This window comes from Etheostoma spectabile, chromosome 4 (assembly GCF_008692095.1).
Source record: "Etheostoma spectabile isolate EspeVRDwgs_2016 chromosome 4, UIUC_Espe_1.0, whole genome shotgun sequence".
Classification (NCBI taxonomy): Eukaryota; Metazoa; Chordata; class Actinopteri; order Perciformes; family Percidae; genus Etheostoma; species Etheostoma spectabile.
The window spans coordinates 19,356,717-19,375,731 of NC_045736.1; the positions used below are offsets into that span (position 1 = coordinate 19,356,717).

The window sequence follows — 19,015 nt, forward strand, 5'->3', positions numbered from 1 at the left end:
GTGTGAGAGAGATGGGTAGCCTTCGTCCACAAGGACGACCTGAGATTCCTCAAGGGTAAACGCTCCTCTCTCGTAAGTCTTACTTGCTTCTCCCTCCCTTTCTCTCTCTCTCTCTTTCTCAAAACATATTACACACACTTCAGCTCTCTCTCAAAGGAAAATGACTGGATTTAGCTAGACTCGATAATATTATCGTTAGCCCGCCCCCCCTTCCCACATGGAGAGGGCATGTGAAGGCTTCTGTCTATGCTTTGCTGCACACTTGGTGCTGTACAGTGAGTGTCTGCCCTCATATCAGGCTCTAAATTTTAATGTGGCAACTTCATTGCCATATTTCACCTGCGATAATCATTTATCATTGTATATAGGCATCCTTCCATCTGCGGTATTACCATCCCTCTGTGATCTCTCCGTCACCATGAGCTGTGTGCAGGGATCAAGGTCACAGACTCTTACATTTGTGACCTTGGGCACACAATAAATATGAGGTCACCGTCACTGCAACTCTCATGCTGATTCACAGACGGTTGTTTTAGCGAGTAGTGTGAATTACTGTGCTGGTGAATATGTGAGATAAACACAGAGGGAGATATAGATAAAAGGTGGGAACACCTGGGGTCTCTGAGGAGAGTCCTGGCAAGCTGCTGTTAGCTGCTCATTGTTCAGAAATTCCCATTGTGTGCTAACACTTAAAAAAGGAATCTTCCTTTAGAACTTTTATGTTTGTTTTTCCCAAATGCATGTAAAAAACAACAACAACAACAACAACAAAAAACTCAGAATATTAAACTTATTTTGAATTGGTAATTGGTTCCTAAAACCTGTTACACCTGCATCTGAAGTTTTATGTTTGACCCCTTTCATGGTAATAAACAGATGCTGGAATAAATGCTGTTTATTTAATCTTGAACAAGAAACATGCCTCTAAAACTAAATAAAAAACAATGAACGCCCTCATGCACCTCTACCCATCACCCACTCCATTGGTTTTTATATTCCATCTTGATTGTTTTGTTTTTCTGATTTTCTTTTTGCATCACATCTTTTTTTCAAGGTTTTCTTTTTGCATTGTTTCTATATTTGCAGCACATTTATGTATTTGGTTGTGTTGTGTGTATTTACAGCGTGTTTGCCAAATGCTGCGTATGTGTTGTCAAATTTATGAAGTTGTCATCTTAATTTGCTTGTGTTTTGGCTATTTGCATGGGTTTTCTTAAGTTGCAGGGCTTTTGCCCCTGTCGGCCACCGTAGTTATGTGCCAGACTATTTCTTGGCTGGGTGCAGCAACACAAGAAATATAATTAGTGAACTTTAGAAGCAATAGGCAAATGTTAACTGTGGTTACGCTAGCTGTTTCCCCACGCTTCCAGTCATGCTAAGCTAGGCTAACTGCCTGCCATTTGTAGCCATATATATACACACACACACATCATACAGACATATCAGCTACCTTTCTGCATGAAAGTGAGTACGCCTATTTCCAAAATGTCAAACTAGTCCATTAAATACAGAATATTATAACTAGAATTTAACTATGGGCTTTGTGTGAGTGTGTGTGTGTGTGTGTGAGAGAGTGAGCGAGAGAGAGAGAGAGAGAGAGTGTAAGAGTGTGTGTGTGTGTGTGGGGGGGGGGGGGGGGGGGACTGCGAGTACTTGGATTTTAGGAGGAAAAGACAGTGGAACATAATGACTTTGTGTGATACTTCACAGAGTGTACTGAACACCTCGTAGTCTCAGTACAAAGATTTTAGCAGTTTTTCTCCACATCTGTCACCCCCCAACCCACTTCACACCCCACCACCTCAGTCACCATTTTTTTCTGCAGCCCACCTTTTCCCTTTCACTGCACCACACATTTTACAGGACAGCCCCCCCCCCTCGTGACTATGCAGTCGCCTATTTTATTCAACAAACACTAAAACTCAGCAAATTACCCTTGCTACTGATCTGGATCTCTTATGAAAACATTCACATAATAAATGCAAAACTAGCCAGTGATTAGGAGCATCTGCCAAACATCCACATGCCATATGCCCGCGTCATTCAGCCAAGGATAAATACAGAAAAAAAACATATCAAAATACACACGCAATAGTAGAAGCAAATCAAAACACGGATAATGACTCATGTACACACACTTACAACACGCTAAATATTTACACACATACACTTAACATTTATGCGCTGAGATTTCAGTCTATGCAGCAAGATGACAGTGAAAAACCTGCAGGACCCACATTCAAACACTAGTCACAGCAAGAATATTTGCAACAAAATGGAAAATTATCTTCATTGTAATGCATAATTTGTAATTTTTCTGTGCATTCCAGCAGTTATCTTATGTAGATTCTGTATTATCTGTTTCAATGTATACACCTTCTCTTACCTTGTTTAATCCATCACCTCATCTATTTTACTGATTTACTATATTTTCCAATTTGCCAACACTAAGACAAGGTAATGAACCCAGTCATTGAAGTGAAAAGTTTTTCCAGTCAAAGTTAAAATGCAACATTCAGAATCAGAATCAGAAGGGGATTTAATAACACTTACATGGAATTTGCCTTGGTGATTAGTGCATACATAAACATGTTAAACATTAATGTGAAATAAACAATAAATACAGAATATGTACAATATATAGTTGTTTAACATTAGGAAGAGGCTGTATCGATAAGTGCAGGATGTGCCAAAATGTTGAGGGATGTACAGGAGTTCAAGATAAGTAGCAATTGGCAGGTACTGTATATAGTCAGGATGTAGAGTTAAGAGTCAATGTCGGTGGGGGTCCGCGGCCTTTTTACTTAAGCTGACTGCAGAGGTTGCAATATGTTTTGATCCTGATGCACCGCAGCTTCCTTCCACAGGGGAGATGTTCTAAGAGTTTGTGTCCGGGGTGAGAGGGATCAGCTGCAATCTTATCTGCCCGACTCAGGGTCCAGGAGGCGTACAGGTCCTGGAGAGATGGCAGATTGCAGCCAATCACCTTCTCAGCAGAGCAGATTATTTGCTGCACTCTGCCCTTGTCCTTGGCAGTGTTAGCAGCGTACCAGATGGTGATGGAGCACGTGAGGATGGACTCAATGATGGCAGTGTGAAGTGCACTGTCACAGTCTTTGGCAGGTTGAACTTCTTCAGCTGCCATAGGAAGTACATCCTCTGCTGGGCGTTTTTGATGAGGGAGCTCATGTTCAGCTGCCACTCGAGGTCCTGGGAGATGATGGAGCCCAGTATGCAGAAGGATTCCACAATGTTGACTGTGGAGTCACCCAGCATGATGGGGGCAGGTGGGGCTGCGTCCTTCTTAAAGTCCACAACCATCTCTGTCTTCAGAGCGTTTAGCTTGAAGTTGTTCATCCCCACCAGAAACAAGTTCAATGAGGGTAGTGTCGTCCACGAACTTCAGGCGCTTGAGACGTGTTTCCCCAGCTTCACGTGCTGCTTCCTGTCAGACTGAATGTCTGTGATCCACCTGCAGGTGGAGTTAGGCACATGCAGCTGGGGGAGCTTGTCCTGTAGCAGAGCCAGGAGGATGGTGTTGAAGGCTGAGCTGGAGTCCACAAACAGGATCCCAACGTTGGATCGTGAAGAGTCCAGGTGCCGGAGGATGAAATGAAGCTCAAAAGACTTCATACCCGCAGAGGTCAAGGCAATGGGTCTGTAGTCATTCAGTCTGGTGATCCTTGTTTTGGGGGGACAGGGATGACAGGGGAGGACTTGAAGCATTCGGTTAAGTCGCATGTTTCCAGTGAGGTGTTAAAGATGTCGGATGTGACTGAGTCAATCGAGAATCTCATATATATCCTTTCTCCACAGATGATTTATTCCCAATGGTTGTTAAATGTCAGTACACTTGTTGCACCAAGGCTAAAAATAATCCCTTGCTCTTTGATTTGTTTTTGGGGGGTATCAAAATGTGACCTTTTCTCTGACGTGTTAGAGCAGTAAAATATTCTGTTAAGCCTCGTTGGAGCTGCACTGGAAACATCTCAGGAAGGAGAAAAAACATACCACCAAACCACAAGGTTCTTGTTAGTTGTTGTCTTTTTAGTATGTAAAGTAGAGAATCCCCACGGTAACACTTTCTAATAACCATCATTAATAGGTGGTAAATTGATAGTGAATCAATCTTTAGTTAATTGTCATTTACCTGTTAGCAAACAGTAATTTCACTGTTGAACAATTAAAATATAATTAATGTTTACTTACGATCAATAGTGCTGAAAAATAACAGTTAATTGTTACACACATATACAGTATATCCCTCATATACTATATTATGTACTGGGTAATAATTAAAAAATGTTTGGAAACCTTTAAGAAACCTTTTTAAAAACATCTATAAACATTACATTGATAGATGGTCCAGATATTCCTAACACTTTAAGGGTTACTAGTTGGTTTGTAAACCATCTATAAACTCTGGATGGTTATTATAAAGTTGCAACAGATGACTAAAATACCTTGTTAAATAGTTAATAAGTACTTTGTAAACCATCTATAAACATTACTTAGATAGCTAGTTATTACTTTGTCAGCGGTCCTTAGTTGGTTTGTAAACTGTCTATGAACAGTGTCAGGATGGTTATTATAAAGTTGCAACATATACAAAATTATATACATAAACTCTCACTCTCTCTTTCTCTCTCTCTCTCTCTCACACACATACATACAGTTACCAAGCACTTACTAACCAATAACTAACCATGAAGGTATCATAGTCATCTGTTGTAACTTTATAATAACCATCCAGACTGTTTATAGACGGTTTACAAACCAACTAGTAACCCTTAACAAAGTGTTATGAATATCTGGTCCATCTATTGATGTAATGTTTATAGATGTTTAAAAATGTTTTATCATTACCCAATACCTAATATGGTGAGATAAACTAGATGATCAATAAACTGTTAATTCACAGCAATACTAATATAATACTAATACTTATTATCCATTTATCCATCCATCTTAATCTGCTTATCCGGCATTGGGTTGTGGGGGGAGCAGCTCCAGCAAGAGACCCCAAACTTCCCTTTTCCTTTAGCCACATTAACAAGCTCCAACTGGGGGATCCCGAGGCGTTCCCAGGCCAGGATGGAGATGTAATCTCTCCACCTAGTCCTGGGTTTTCCCCGAGGCCTCCTCCCAGCTGGACGTGCCTGGAACACCTCCCTTGGGTAGAGCCCAGGAGGGATCCTTACCAGATCCCCGAACCACCTCAACTGGTTCCGGCTCAGCTCTCTTTTCGTCACAACGGTGTGATAAATGGAATGTAATACCGCACCCGCTGCTCTGATTTTCCGACCAATCTCCTGCTCCATTGTCCCCTCACTCGCGAACAAGACCCCAAGGTATTTAAATCCTTCACTTGGGGTATGGACTCATTCCCTACCTGGAGAAGGATTTCCACTGGTTTCCTGCTGAGAATCATGGCCTCAGACTTAGAGGCACTGATCCTCATCCCAGCCGCTTCACACTCGGCTGCAAACCGATCCAGTGAGTGCTGAAGGTCACAGGCTTGTGATGCCATCAGGACCACATCATCTGCAAAAAGCAACGATGAGAGCCTGAGCCCACAGAACTGCAACTCCTCCCCAACCCAACTACGTCTCGATATCCTGTCCATAAATACTACAAACAGGATTGGTGACAAAGCGCAGCCCTGGCAGAGGCCAACCCTCACCTAAAACAAGTCCGACTTACTGCCGAGAACCCTGGACAAAGCTCTTGCTTTGGTCATACAGAGATTGGATGGCCCTGAGAAGGGACCCCTCACCCCATACTCCCGCAGCACCTCCCACAGTCTCTCCCAAGGACCCGGTCATATGCCTTTTCCAGATCCACAAAACACATGTAGACCAGTTGGGCACACTCCTAGGCTCCCTCCAGGATCCTTACAAGAGTGAAGATCTGATCCATTGGTCCACAACCAGGACAGAATCCGCATTTTTCCTCTTCAACCCAAGGTTTGACTATCGGCTGAACCCTCCTTTCCGGCACCCTGGTAGGCCAAAGGTCGATGATCAGTTTTATAATCATTTCATCTGATCTGAAGCCGTATGTTTTGGACATTCGGGTGAAGAGAGGGGTGGAACTTGTCACCATCTGGTGGTGAGTTAGGTCAGGGGGTGGGGGAAGACTCTGGACAGACCTGGTAAGCCCAAACGGGTAGTGTGAGTAAACTGGGAACGTCTGGAAGAGGCCCCTCTTGAATAGATTTTCAACTCACACCTCCTGTGGAGCTTTTCGTGCATCCCTGTGGAGGCTAGGGGCATTGAACCTGAGTGGACAATGTTCAAAGTTTCCATTGCTGAAGCTGCAGCGGGGAGCTGTGGTCTTAGAGTCTTAGGTGCCTCAAGGGGCGGTAACCCACAAACACCCTGGTGGACACCAGTGGTCAAGGAAGCCGTCCGACTGAAGAAGGAATCTTTCCTGAATATGTTATCCCAGAGGATTTTGGAAGCAATTGCAAGGTACCGACGGGTCCAATGGGCTGCAGCCTCTGCCGTGACAGAGGCAAAGCAGCAGGTGTGGGAGCAGTTTGAAGAAGACATGGAGAAGGACTTTTGGTCGGCACCAAGGTGCTTCTGGAAAACCGTTTGCCACCTCAGGAGGGGGAAGCGGGGAACCATCCAAGCTGTGTACAGTAAGGATAGGATGCTGTTGACCTCAACTGAGGAGGTAATAGGGCGGTGGAAGGAGCACTCTGAGGAACTCCTAAATCCAGCTGACACGTCCTCTGTGGTAGAAGCAGAGCTGGAGGATGATGGGGAAATGTCATCAATTTCCCTAGTAGAAGTCGCTGAGGTAGTTACACAACTCCACAGTGGCAAAGCCCCAGGAGCACAAAGCTCCAGACAACACAGCCCCATGGTTCATTGGGACACACAAACCTCTCCACCACGATAAGGTGATGGTTCCGGGAGAGGAAATGATCATAGTAACATGACTTTGCTTTCATAAAGCCTCTACATGCAGCACTTGTCTTGTCAGCCTGTATATGTTTTTTTCCACATGTACAGTATGATTGTATCAGCAGTTCAACCATCCATCTATTAATTATGGTTATTATAAAGTTACTGAGATTTTCCCTACAGGTGTCGATAAAGCAGCAGATTTCTCCCTGTGGCTGTATTAGTTTTACTTTTTTTTCTTTTTTCTGTTTACAAAGTAGTGAATGTAATCAGTCTGTGGTCATGTTTCCAGATCAATGTGGAAAGGAAATATTTATTGGAGTGATAATGTGAATTTACTATAGTCTCTGTGGTGTGGGTAATTGAGTGCATCCCTGTGTCCTGTCTCAAAGCATGCCTGGCAGTGAGGGCGTCTGTGTCTCCGTCTGTCCAGCAAGGCATCAAAGACCCCGGCATAACCTCTGGTAAACATGGACACATGTCAAGACCTGGGACCCGGTCTGGCTCCAGCTCCACTGAAAGTGAGACAGAGGGCCAGGTTGCCACTAATAAACTCATACATATGCGTCATACACCCAAATGTTATCAAAAGTTATCTTAACCCACTGGCTTCCTAACTGGGTTGTAAATTTCTGCATCACTGTGGCTAGGAATAAGCCCTTGGTAATGTTATTTGTTAATTACACCTGGGCTTTTTCTGCTATGATAATTTCTCATAAAATGAGTGAAAAAAGTCATTCATTCATGTAATAACCAGCAAGATACTAGCAATGCAAGCAAGACTTATCAAAAGAAAGCTAAACTGTATTTAAAAAAATAAAAAAGATTCTACAGAGGCTTAAGCACAATGATGCTTTGAGGTAAAGGCTCACATCAGTACGCTTACATACTCTCAATGATAATGCTAGCATGTTTAGCAGGAATATTATTTACCATCTTACTTACTGCGAGCTTGTTTGCATGCTAACATTGGCTGTTCAGCATTAAACACAAAGTACAGTACAGCTGAGGCTGATGGGAATGTTGTTAGTTTCAAAGGTATTTGGTCATAAAGCTAAGTTGTGTGTGTTTACAATTTATAGTCTGGGGACTATGAATGTACAACATGTTATTGTAATCATTTTGATAGTTGTTGAGATATTTAAATAAAGAAACAAAAATGTCAACCTCATAGAAAGTCAGAGTTACCAAAATGATACAAAATGTGGTGCCAATCCACCCTGTATATGTTGTGTCATGCACATACGTCATTTAAATCCGACCTTTTTATTTTCCCTAAAATTACCCCTCTCCAAATATTCACCATTTTAAGCTGCCAATAAAGCTTAAAGTCATCTTTCCAAAGGTCTAACCTCTTAAAACAGTGATTTAATATGTTGAGAGTATAATTGGTATACATTTATAGTCAGACATGGGTTAGGTGTGCCCTGAACATAACCGAAACATGCTGTGGACACATACATATTAGGTGGCCTTATTAAAGTCATACTGTATAGACAGCAAGATGGCCAGCTGAAGTGCCACAATTAGTAAGAATGATCAGATAGACCTGAGGGAAGAGGAAGCAATAAGACAAATTTTAAGGAGTTTGCATTCACTGAATTACAACTGATATAGAAGAGCAGACTAAAGTGTTTTGATTTAGACAAGTTAAAAAATAAGCAAAGGAAGCTGACACAAGAGAAGAGAAAATGAACCATTAAACTGTACTGAACTGATAACTGTATGCATGAGATGGCATGAAAAAGAAGGCAGCAATGAAAGGGGTAAAAAAACCATTGTAGCTTGACAAAATGACCTTGAGCCAAGGTTTGAAGGAGGCAAACGCTGAGCCAGGGGCATGGGGCAGACAGAGAGGATTATGGGTGAGGTGGAGCCAATAAAGAGAACTGAAGAGAGAGAGAGAAAGAAAAGGGAAAAGAAAGAGAAAGAGAATAGATTAAGCAAGTGAGGGAAAGAGAGAAAGGCGAGAAGATTTGCAGTAGCTGTTTGATCAGAATCCAACCAATTCCAATCATGCATCATGAATGAGGAGAGACACATTTACCTTTTCCCAGCATAAAGAAGGGAAAGCTGGGCACACGGAGGCCGGTTCACTAAATGCCACCTCTGAAGTGTATTTGTATAAGCTCATGGTGTCCATGCCTAAGGAGGGGGTAGACTGACAGCTTGGTTTACCCTCTCATTAGTGTACCCAGGAAGTAGCCGTGGACCTGCACAGTTGGTCATATATCAACTGTGTCACCATAACTCTGTGACCCACCACAGCTGGCCAGTCACCTTTAGCTAGCAGTTTGTGGTGACTGTAAACTATCATTTTTTTATGCTACATGCCCCACTGTGAGTCTAACGGCTGCTGCTTTTCAAATAAGCGTAATGGGCTGTGAAATTAGTTTTATCTCTGTGCACAATATGGCTACAGAACAATTCAGGACTATCGAGTTTCCCTAAGGGCCGGTTTGGAAAATGCATTTTCACTCCATATGACATAGCTACTGTGTAGCCGTTATACAGAAGCACTCTCATCCTCAATTTACATATATGTGCTTTAGTTAAAAAATAACACATTTGAATAATGTGTATAGGTTTCAATAAGGGAGATATATGTCTTTTCATTTGATTGGAAGATATTTTTGTCTGGTACGGGCAAGTTCGCACAGGTGTCTGCATGACTACACATTCACCAGTGCTCTTGCAGTCAAATTCAGTCACATTTCTGATTTGATTGAACCACAAAGGAACTGTGTGATTGATGGAAGATGAGACGCGCACTGACCTGTCACTTCACCCCCCACTCCCTTCCTTCCTGACCCCTGCCTGTGCAGTCTGCTCTCCCTGTTGGCATCTGACATCCTCAGCCCTGTCTTCAGCTCAGCCCTCCTGTTTCTCGTCCGCACGTACAACCTGTCACTTCTCTCCCATCCCCACTCAGCTACACTTCACTTCTCCAGAAACAGCAGGGGCCCACCTGCTTGCACAAACTTGATAATGGCTTGAGGTCATCATCTTCAAACATTTTAAACAAGCCACTACAAACTGGTATCTGGTTTCTTTAGGATGCCATTTGATTCAGGGTGAATCTATTACTTGAAGCCTTTCAGAGATAATATTCTAAAAAAGAGAGACAGAGCCCTGGAGCCCAGTTATCCAAACTGATACATCCTCACAGACACCTTGTATACATCCATCTACAGAGAAGAGGGGGAAATAATCTTCTGTCTCACCTTGCCAGTCTTTCTGCCATCTCCACTGAACTACAATTGTTCTGCATCAGCTTCCCTTTCTCTATGGGTTTTAAAGTTAAGTTGTTGCAACATGCAGTATTTAGTCAAAGGGAGCCTTACTTTAGCCTTATGTTAATGAATCAATAAGCAATTACTTAGGGAGGCTGTCGTGGTCGCATGAGGTCAGTTAGAGAGCAGAGACCAGTCAAGTCATTCAGGTAATGGCTGCTTCCATGGGTCCACAGCAACAGCACTATTTGAGTCATTAAGGGAATGAATAGTTAGATCCAAGATTATGAAAAATCAACCCTGAATGGATATTGAAGTGAAGTAAATGCTGAGGACAAACGTTAGGCTACTTATCCAAAATCAAAACTGAAATAAGAGCTGGAAGTTGCAAAAGGATCTTACTGACAAGGAGGTCCGGCAGCTCACGGTACTGGCTAAGTGGGGTCAGAGGTCACCCTCTCAACACCCTGTGTTGCTAACAAGGTCTGAGGGAGTGGGGTGACAGTGCTGGTAACAAACAAACAGAGGTTAAGGTTTGTGGAAGTATGAGTGTCAAAAATGTGTCATAGTAACAGAGTCTACAGCCATGCTAGCAGCTCAGTGGGTCTGTACTCATGCACTTTGAGTTAATGGCTAACAATGCTGAAGTTTAGCATGTTAACCATCTTAATTTAGATGTTAGTGAAACAGGGTTTGTACATTGTGATTCCATTTGCCATACTGTATATCTAGTAGTGTACTGTTGGTTAAGAGGTTCACAGGTGCCCTCTATCAGTAAGTAAATGCTGCTTGATGCTGTGTAACAGTTTACAAGAGTTATGCTCTGTTTAGCTCAGGAGATTTCTGAAGATTTCTTTAGCACCCTTGTGCCTTGCAGAGGCCTATATTACAGTTACTGTATATCACAGTTGCGCAACCATAGAACTGCTCCCAACATCAGCATTTTTCTTCAGCCAACTTTGGTGAAGCAGGTGGCCTGAATCTTAGAGGGCTACGCCTATACTCATAGAATCTGAAGTTACAATGCAAAACTATCATTGTATTTTGCATTTTCCACCAAATCTAACTATATATCCATCTAAATGGTTAATTTCCTGAGATAAGTGTTTTTGACTGAAATTACATAAGAAAATGTATCATCAAGCTGCATGGATTAACCATGGATACCTATAGGTCCATCTTGCCGCTGCCCTATCAGGTCTAGGTCATGCACCAGTTCCGACGAGCAGGAAGTGCCTTACAGAATCCTATCTTCCTATCTCCCCCTCTCTTCCAATACCCAACAATTTCCACCCCTCTCTGCTTCCTCGTCAGCTGCAAAATTACAGATAACAGATTTGTTTACAGTCAAGAGAGGCAAGTGGATCACTGGAGGGGAAGGGGGGGAATTGAAGGAGAGAGAGGAAAATATGAGAGAGAAACTAATGGATAGGGAGAGCTGAGAAAACTAAAAAATCTCAGTCCATCATCCAGCATACATCGAAATAGAGAATGGGCTGCTGAATGACAGCAGGGTGAGATGAGAAATGACATATGCTAATTTAGGCTTATGCGCCTGAAATATCCCATGAGAGGCTTTTAATAATGCTGAGGCATTGTGACATTCAGGTGGCCCATGCTCATCACTGCCATAATGAAGAGAATATGCTAATAGCTGACTCATCTGCTGGAGGAAGAATTAAACAAAGTAAACAACACCTTCACCACTATTAGTTTATGGAGGAGATGGACAGGAGAGGAGACAAATTGGGAAAGACTCATAGAGGGAGAGAGACAAATGGGATGGAAGGAGGAGCTGCTGCCTAACATTGGCAATAAGTTTTTCCATGCAAAGTCTCACAAATAGACACAGTTAATGTACAGCTAATGCATCTGTGAGATTCATTTTGCATTTTTAAAAAGGTCTTTTTAGATCTTGAAATTAATTTTGAAACATCATTATACACATATCTGGCATGCATACAAATCTGGACATAAAGTTAGTGAAATATGAAGTAAGCAGAGGCAGACTGGTGGTTGATACCTGTTTCTAGTAGAAAACACTTTGCCAGGAGCTTAGAGACGTTAACCAAATGCTCTGCTCAATAGACTGAATAAATGCTTAGACTGGCACAACTCTGAGTGCTCAAGAGACTTACAGGACAAAAGAAACTTCTGATGTACACACTCACAAACTCCAGGAGATTGAAATAGAGAAAACATGGGGGTCAAAGCATTGAGGGAATCTTCTGTGAACAGCGCACACAGGCTTTAGAGTAATCCCTGTTTTTATTCCCCTTCATATTTCTCCTGACACTCATGTGTGTAGATGAAGTTTACCCACATACAAATGGTTCCTATGTATTTGTATTGCTTAATGAGCAATATGTGCAAGCAAGTGTAAAGATAGAAGTGATACGGATCAAATGCTAATCTGGCTGAGGGTAAAAGTGAACTTGAGTACATATCTAGCATGTTTCATTGCTATAGCAACAGCCTACTTGCGGAGGGAAGTGGGTGGCAGAAAAAGGAGCAAGAGTGAGTGGAGTGACGATGGAGTGATAGAGAGAGAGCAAGAGAGAAAGAGATGGAGTTTGGCTTGCTCCATCTCTCTTGCTGAGGTTCTACCAATCCAGCTCTCTGCCAACCCAAGACCCTTGGGCTTTAAACAGTCAAGGTCGATGAAAACGGAAAAAAACAACTCCTAAACGTGTTTCTGCATACTCCACATCTGAGGCAGGCGATAAGGAGCAGTTCAGGCTCACACAGACAGGGGGAGCCACCATTGTACTCTCAGCGTGTGCATGATTGTCCTCCACAAGACCCTCTACATACCCACAAAAGGATCATGGTGGCTGTGAAATACCCTTGAAGGGTCACAGATAATAATCCTTATTGTACCTTTTTTTAATGCTTCCATCTTGTAACATTATTTTATGTAATTAAGAAAAACCACATAATATCCAGTTTTCTATTTGAAAAAAAAAAATCATAGACAAGCAGTTCTGAAAGTGCTTCTTGTTTTGTATGCAAAAGCTCATCATCTCAATAATGTTCCATTCTAAATTCAACTTTCATGGCAGCAGTACCACTGTTGTGGTGGGAATTTCATCAACACAAATATCACTCTGCACATAAATGCAGTGAGGCGGGAACTTAGTTTGTATTAAATTATAATTTAGTTGTAGCCAACATTCACCCACGTATTAGCATTAGACTTTGAAGGACAACTTTAAATCCACAAATCAGTGTGAGTGTGAATACTTGTGTTTAGACAGAGAGACCTTAGGAGCCCCAGAAGTAGGAGAGCGAATATCAAATTAGTTAAGGAAGTTCCCCATGTTTCATAAAGACCTAATTTTGCAGTCAGTCTTCTACATACAACACAGCTACTATCATCACATGTCCTTTTAAAAACTTGCAGGACTGTTTTAAAGGGTTTTGGTGTCTTGGCTAAAGCGGATTAGTTACGGCTGCTGAAATTAGTGACGGCTACTAGGTTATGTGAAATGTATCTCCAACACACACATACTATTTCTTTGCCTGGACTTCCTCTCACCAAGAAATAGTCTGGCACATAATATGACACAATTTGTATTCATCCTCTGCAATCATATCAATTTTATGCTATTATCAAGTTGTGACTGCCACACACACACACACACACACCACACACACACACACACACCACACACACACACACACACACAACACACACACACACACACACACACACACACACACACACACACACACACACACACACACACACACCACACACACACACACACACACACACACACACACACACACACACACACACACACACACACACACACACACACACGGCAGGCAGCAGAGAAGTGTGAGAAACGAATTCATACATGTGTCTTCGGCACAAGCAGGGTTCTATTTCCATTTTATGTTCGATCCCTGTTTGATTAACACTATCCACTACAATCAGTGTTGGTCATATTAGGTTTACAAGCTAATAAAAACAACTCCTTACATAAGTCAGCCTTGCTGATAAAGCTACAGTGCTTTAGGCTCAGCACAGGTAACTGAGAAAGAGCAGAGCTCATGCTGTGGCCTCATAAGGTGTTGTTGCTTTGAAATTTCAGTGTTTAAGCACATTTAAAAGATAAGAAAACTGGGGAGGTGCTACTTTCAGTGGTTGAAGGTCAGTAAATTTAATGTTGTACTATATGGTAGGAGCAATATATCTTTCAACACTGGCTGCAGCATACAGTTATATTTTAGACAATATTGTGCTTCTAACTTTGTCTTTGGGGAAGACCCTTTCCTGATACAGCATGACAATAAATCTAAAATAAATGTTTTTCTAATATTGGTGTGGAAGAACTTGACTGGCCTTCACAGAGTGGAGACCCTAAACCCCAAGCCTGACTAGACCATATGGCCCAGCATCAGTGCCACACTAGATCAAATCTCTGCAGTCAGGTTCCAACATCTTGTGGAAAACCTTCCCAGTAGCTTTCCACAGCAGTGGTCTGTCTTTGTCCATCACCTGAGCAATTTGAAGCCTTTTCGACCCATTATCTTTACATCCACAATCACTGTCAGTGTGTTATGATCTTGTCCTTGCCACAGTGTGCATACTTTGTTAAATCTGTTACAGTCTCTGCCAACACATGCAAGCCCACAGCATGATAAGATGCTGACTGAAATAACTTTTAAAATGATGTCAGGTAAAGGAAGAGGACAAGGTGATGACAAAGCTGCGTGAGGTCTGTTGGAGTGTGATGAAGTGGATATGGAGCCACTGTGTTTTCCCCCAGGGAAATTCAACCGAGGCAGAGCACGGAAAAACCAAGGGGGGGAGGAGACGTGGCCAACAAGCAGAAAATCCTCTCATTAATAAAATCTGCTGATGAAATTAGAACATCTTTATCAGTCATATGCACAGACACACCTACACACATTTTTTCTTCTCTTCTAATCTTCTCAATTGACGAATTATGTGGTAAATTTCCATGATTGGAAAAATTACATTTTGTGTGCACAAAGATGCAGATCACTGAGGCCTTATTTAGTTTTGTTGTAAAGCACACGGAAGGTGACAGGTTCAAAAGCTATGTGCTTTCAAAGTGTTGCTAAAGTACGTAAAGCTAAAATAGATCAACTGAGGGAATACAACAAAATTGTTTTTACTCAAACATTTGGTTTATTAGAAATGCCTTTTAAAATGTTCCATTATTCTACAAAAACAAGGGTTTACAGCACCACACAAAAACACACACTTCCATCTTCAATACACAGTATAAAAATACCTTTGAAAATAGCACCTTTTCTCTGGCAGGTAAACATGCAGTTGTAATAAGAAACACAACTTCCCCCAAACAATAAAAAACATTATATACACAACAGATTGGCAGAATATTGTGCTTGATTCTTCATATTTAATACAAATGATTTTTATCCACAATAACCCAATACACTGTATATGTACTTGTATATTTAAGTTATTTCACGCACCTGGGGTTCGTGAAATAAAAGCCTTGTTCATTATCGGCAGATTGTATTAGGTGACTTGCCGTTAGAGTATGCTTTAGGGCTTTGATGGGGATGGAAATCTCCTGGTTAAATCAATCATTTTCAAACAGAAATCTTTGATAAAAAGTCAATTGTACATAAAAACCGTAGAAGTTAATTTCAACTCCCAATGAGCACTGCAGTAAAAAAAAAAACAATCACAGAGTCGTTGAGGGCTGCTGAAGCTAGTTGTTGTCATTAGTTTCTTTTCTACTTTTGGTCTAGATTTATATACTTTCTGTACTTTGCAATGCAATGTTATTGTTGGTAAGGATACAAAATGTATGTAAAAATTTTGTCTTCTCCATAGCAATGTCTGCAGAGGCTGCTACTAAATACTACAGTATTTATTGACAGCATTTGCTAACCAAACTGACCCAAAAGACAAAGCTGAAATACTAAACCAAAATGTACTTTATCCTGGTGACTACTATTTTTCTATGTTTAGGAAAATAACAGTTATGCAAGATTATCATTTAAAGAAGACTTTCAAATGCTCGTTTACAATGAGAAAAATATTTTCAGAAACCACAACTCTGCCAACTTTGCTACTCCACTAAGTAGTATGAAGGGTTAAACAGTCTGTCCATATAAGCTGTGAGCAAAATAATTAAAACACCTTACAACACAGTATCCTTGCAGTATATACTATACCAGTTTGATGAAGTTTATAAAAGGGTGTAGTTTGTGCTTTCCGTTAAAAAAAAAAAAAAATCATAAACTTCGCCATATTGGTATTTACTTGAAGCAATAATCTCGAAGATTTTAATTTCAATAAATGTCTGGTAAGCCACTAAATATTGCCAAATAAGGTGAAAACAGTGATGATTGAGCCTATGGCCCATTAATCTCAGAACCCATCGGCTATCAGTCTGACGACAATTTATATCTTCTGGGGGTAATGGCGAGGCGGGTCTGCATAGCCACTTGACAAACAAGAACAGAGTTGAGAATTGTCAATGCTATACTGAAATCTGCATAAGAATGCAGATTTCATTTTTTAAATCAGAAGAAGAAAAAAAACTAGCCGATAGCAGACGGGTTTCTGAGATTGCATTTAGGCCAATGCTTTCCAACACTCTTGTGCTCTCTGCATGAACCGTTTACCTGCATTTAACCAAAGCCCGCTCACGCATTAGAATTTGAAATCTGATTGCTTCCAATACCAAAATCTTGTCTCGTTGCCTAGACACACTGCATTCATATGCAGATTTCTACAGTATTTATAGAGATGAATGTCTAGGGCGACATTCCCAGGAAAATCCCAAGCAGCGGTAAGTCTGCCAGAGAGGGTAGGAGGAGCCAACACGTGTGAAGCATGTTTTTTATTTTTTGGTCTCTGCTAGTGTTGCGAGTAAACGTCACACAGGTAACACCGTTTGGATTTTTGGGAAGTGAGACAAAAACAAACAGAGGTCTTCGAGATTGTAACTTCACTACACTGTAAGGTGAGTCAGGCAATTTGTCCACTCCCTTTCAATTAAGTTTTATTATCTGTGTGCAACATGAAATAGATAAAGGTACTGGAGTACCTCAATATTATGGTAAAGATAAACTGATAAAATCAGGGTGAATGCAAAGACACTTCTTTAGTGTGCAAATGTACTAGCGCACAAAAAGACAAGTATTTTTAACCTAAAAGAACTATAGTATAACTATTTTGTTTTTTCATGGTTTGGAGAACAAATTAATGAGGCACTCTTGTTTCCCCTCTCAACCTGGGCTAAAGTTTGGCTGGGTTTACAGAAACAATAAATAAACAAAAACAAATCATGACCATTGACATTTGACAAAATAACAATCTATAAAATCTATATAAAGGCTAAGATTCCAGTGGCTGAGGAGTATTTGGCCTCAATCATAGGACTGTCTTCAAGGGACGAGGACCTGCACAACAGATCAGTCGTTAGTCCACATACATTCAATACCTGACATACCCTTGCGTGTGTGTGTTTGTGTACCTTCGGTCTCCCCAAGGCAGAGCTCCTCACACTCCTCCAGGTGGAGGAAGCGGTTGTCGTTTCCTTCACAGCCGCTGTAGATGAAGGGCCTGCAGGCCTGAACCTGATTGTTAAAGTACCACCGCATAGTGTATCGTCCACAGCTCCCCTCCTCCATGGGCAGCAAGCATGAGTCTGCTGGAGCTGCAAAACATGCACGCGCACATGCAAACGTACGTGTACGCACGCACATGCACGCGCCCACAGACACATACACACACACACAAACAGTTAAGCGTGTGCACGCAGAGACACAAATAGGTGTACACAATGAGAAAAAGGGCAGACCAGGCCGAAAGGAGCAGAGGCAGAGCAGCAAGGGGACCCAAAACAAGTCTTCATGACCACTGAATGACTCAAGCAAAACCAATCTGTTTACTACAATACATACTTACACATACATACATATTATTCTTTGTTTTTGTATATTATTTTACTGGATTAATATATGGCTTTAATAGTAGATTTAAATGCGCCAGTGTTAGCCAGTCAGCTAATTTTCAACTGTAGTCCTATTTACCTAGCATGCATGTCTTTATGGTGGGAAGGAACCAGAGCAACCCCGAGCAAACATGGCAAAAACATGCAAACTCCACACAGAAAGTGCTAACCACTGAGCCACCGTGCTGCATAATAATAATAATAATAATAATAATAATAATAATAATAATACCACCACCACCAACTTTTATTAACCTCCAGTGGGGAACCCAGAACCTTCTTGCTGTGAGGCAGAAGTTCTAACCACTGAACCACCGTGCTGCATAATAATAATAATAATAATAATAATAATAATAATAATAATAATAATTAATAGTTTTATTAACCTCCGGTGGGGAAATTACAATGTTTAAGTCAACAGTCAAACAGCCAATGGAGCCTGAGACATGCAGAAAGGGTCAGACACCAGGCAGGCAGGATGACGGAATTAATGCTTTCTGCAAAAACAGAACAGCACATGAGCTCGTTTACCTTCCCCTTTGACTCTCCTCTTGGACCTGACTGATCTGGGCTTGACTGCTTTCAGAAGTGTAACTTTTGCTTTTTTCGTAACGTCAGCAGTGGATGCTTTGTTTGGTTCAACTTTGACTGTTTTGTCAGTTTCAACTTTGACAACCTCACCTGTCCACACAACACAACACAACACACAATATACATTCAGTATAATTAGAAAAATTTGAAAAGATACATTAATACATTTTAAAGAAAGTGAAATGTGAAAGTTCAGTCTCAGGATGGTGTGTGCTTGCAGCAGGCTTGTATGAGGTAATATGCAAGGCCAAAACGGTCTTGTAACGTCATGGAATGAGCATTAAGCAAAATGCACAAACATATA

At 41.4% G+C, this 19,015-nt stretch overlaps 1 protein-coding gene and 1 long non-coding RNA gene across 2 annotated transcripts in view; one reads left to right on the forward strand and one right to left on the reverse strand.

Moving 5' to 3' along the window:
• The window catches only part of LOC116688438 (uncharacterized), a 466,907-nt gene that overhangs the window by 10,257 nt on the left and 437,635 nt on the right, over positions 1–19,015 (forward strand). The gene's annotated exons all lie outside the window — the stretch shown is intronic.
• col7a1 (collagen, type VII, alpha 1) overlaps positions 15,293–19,015 on the reverse strand; it is a 70,733-nt gene continuing 67,010 nt past the window's right edge. Inside the window, 3 exon segments of the mRNA XM_032514472.1 lie at positions 15,293–17,566; positions 17,641–17,823; positions 18,652–18,801. Coding sequence (XP_032370363.1) covers positions 17,538–17,566; positions 17,641–17,823; positions 18,652–18,801 — 362 coding nt within the window. The 3' untranslated portion in view covers positions 15,293–17,537.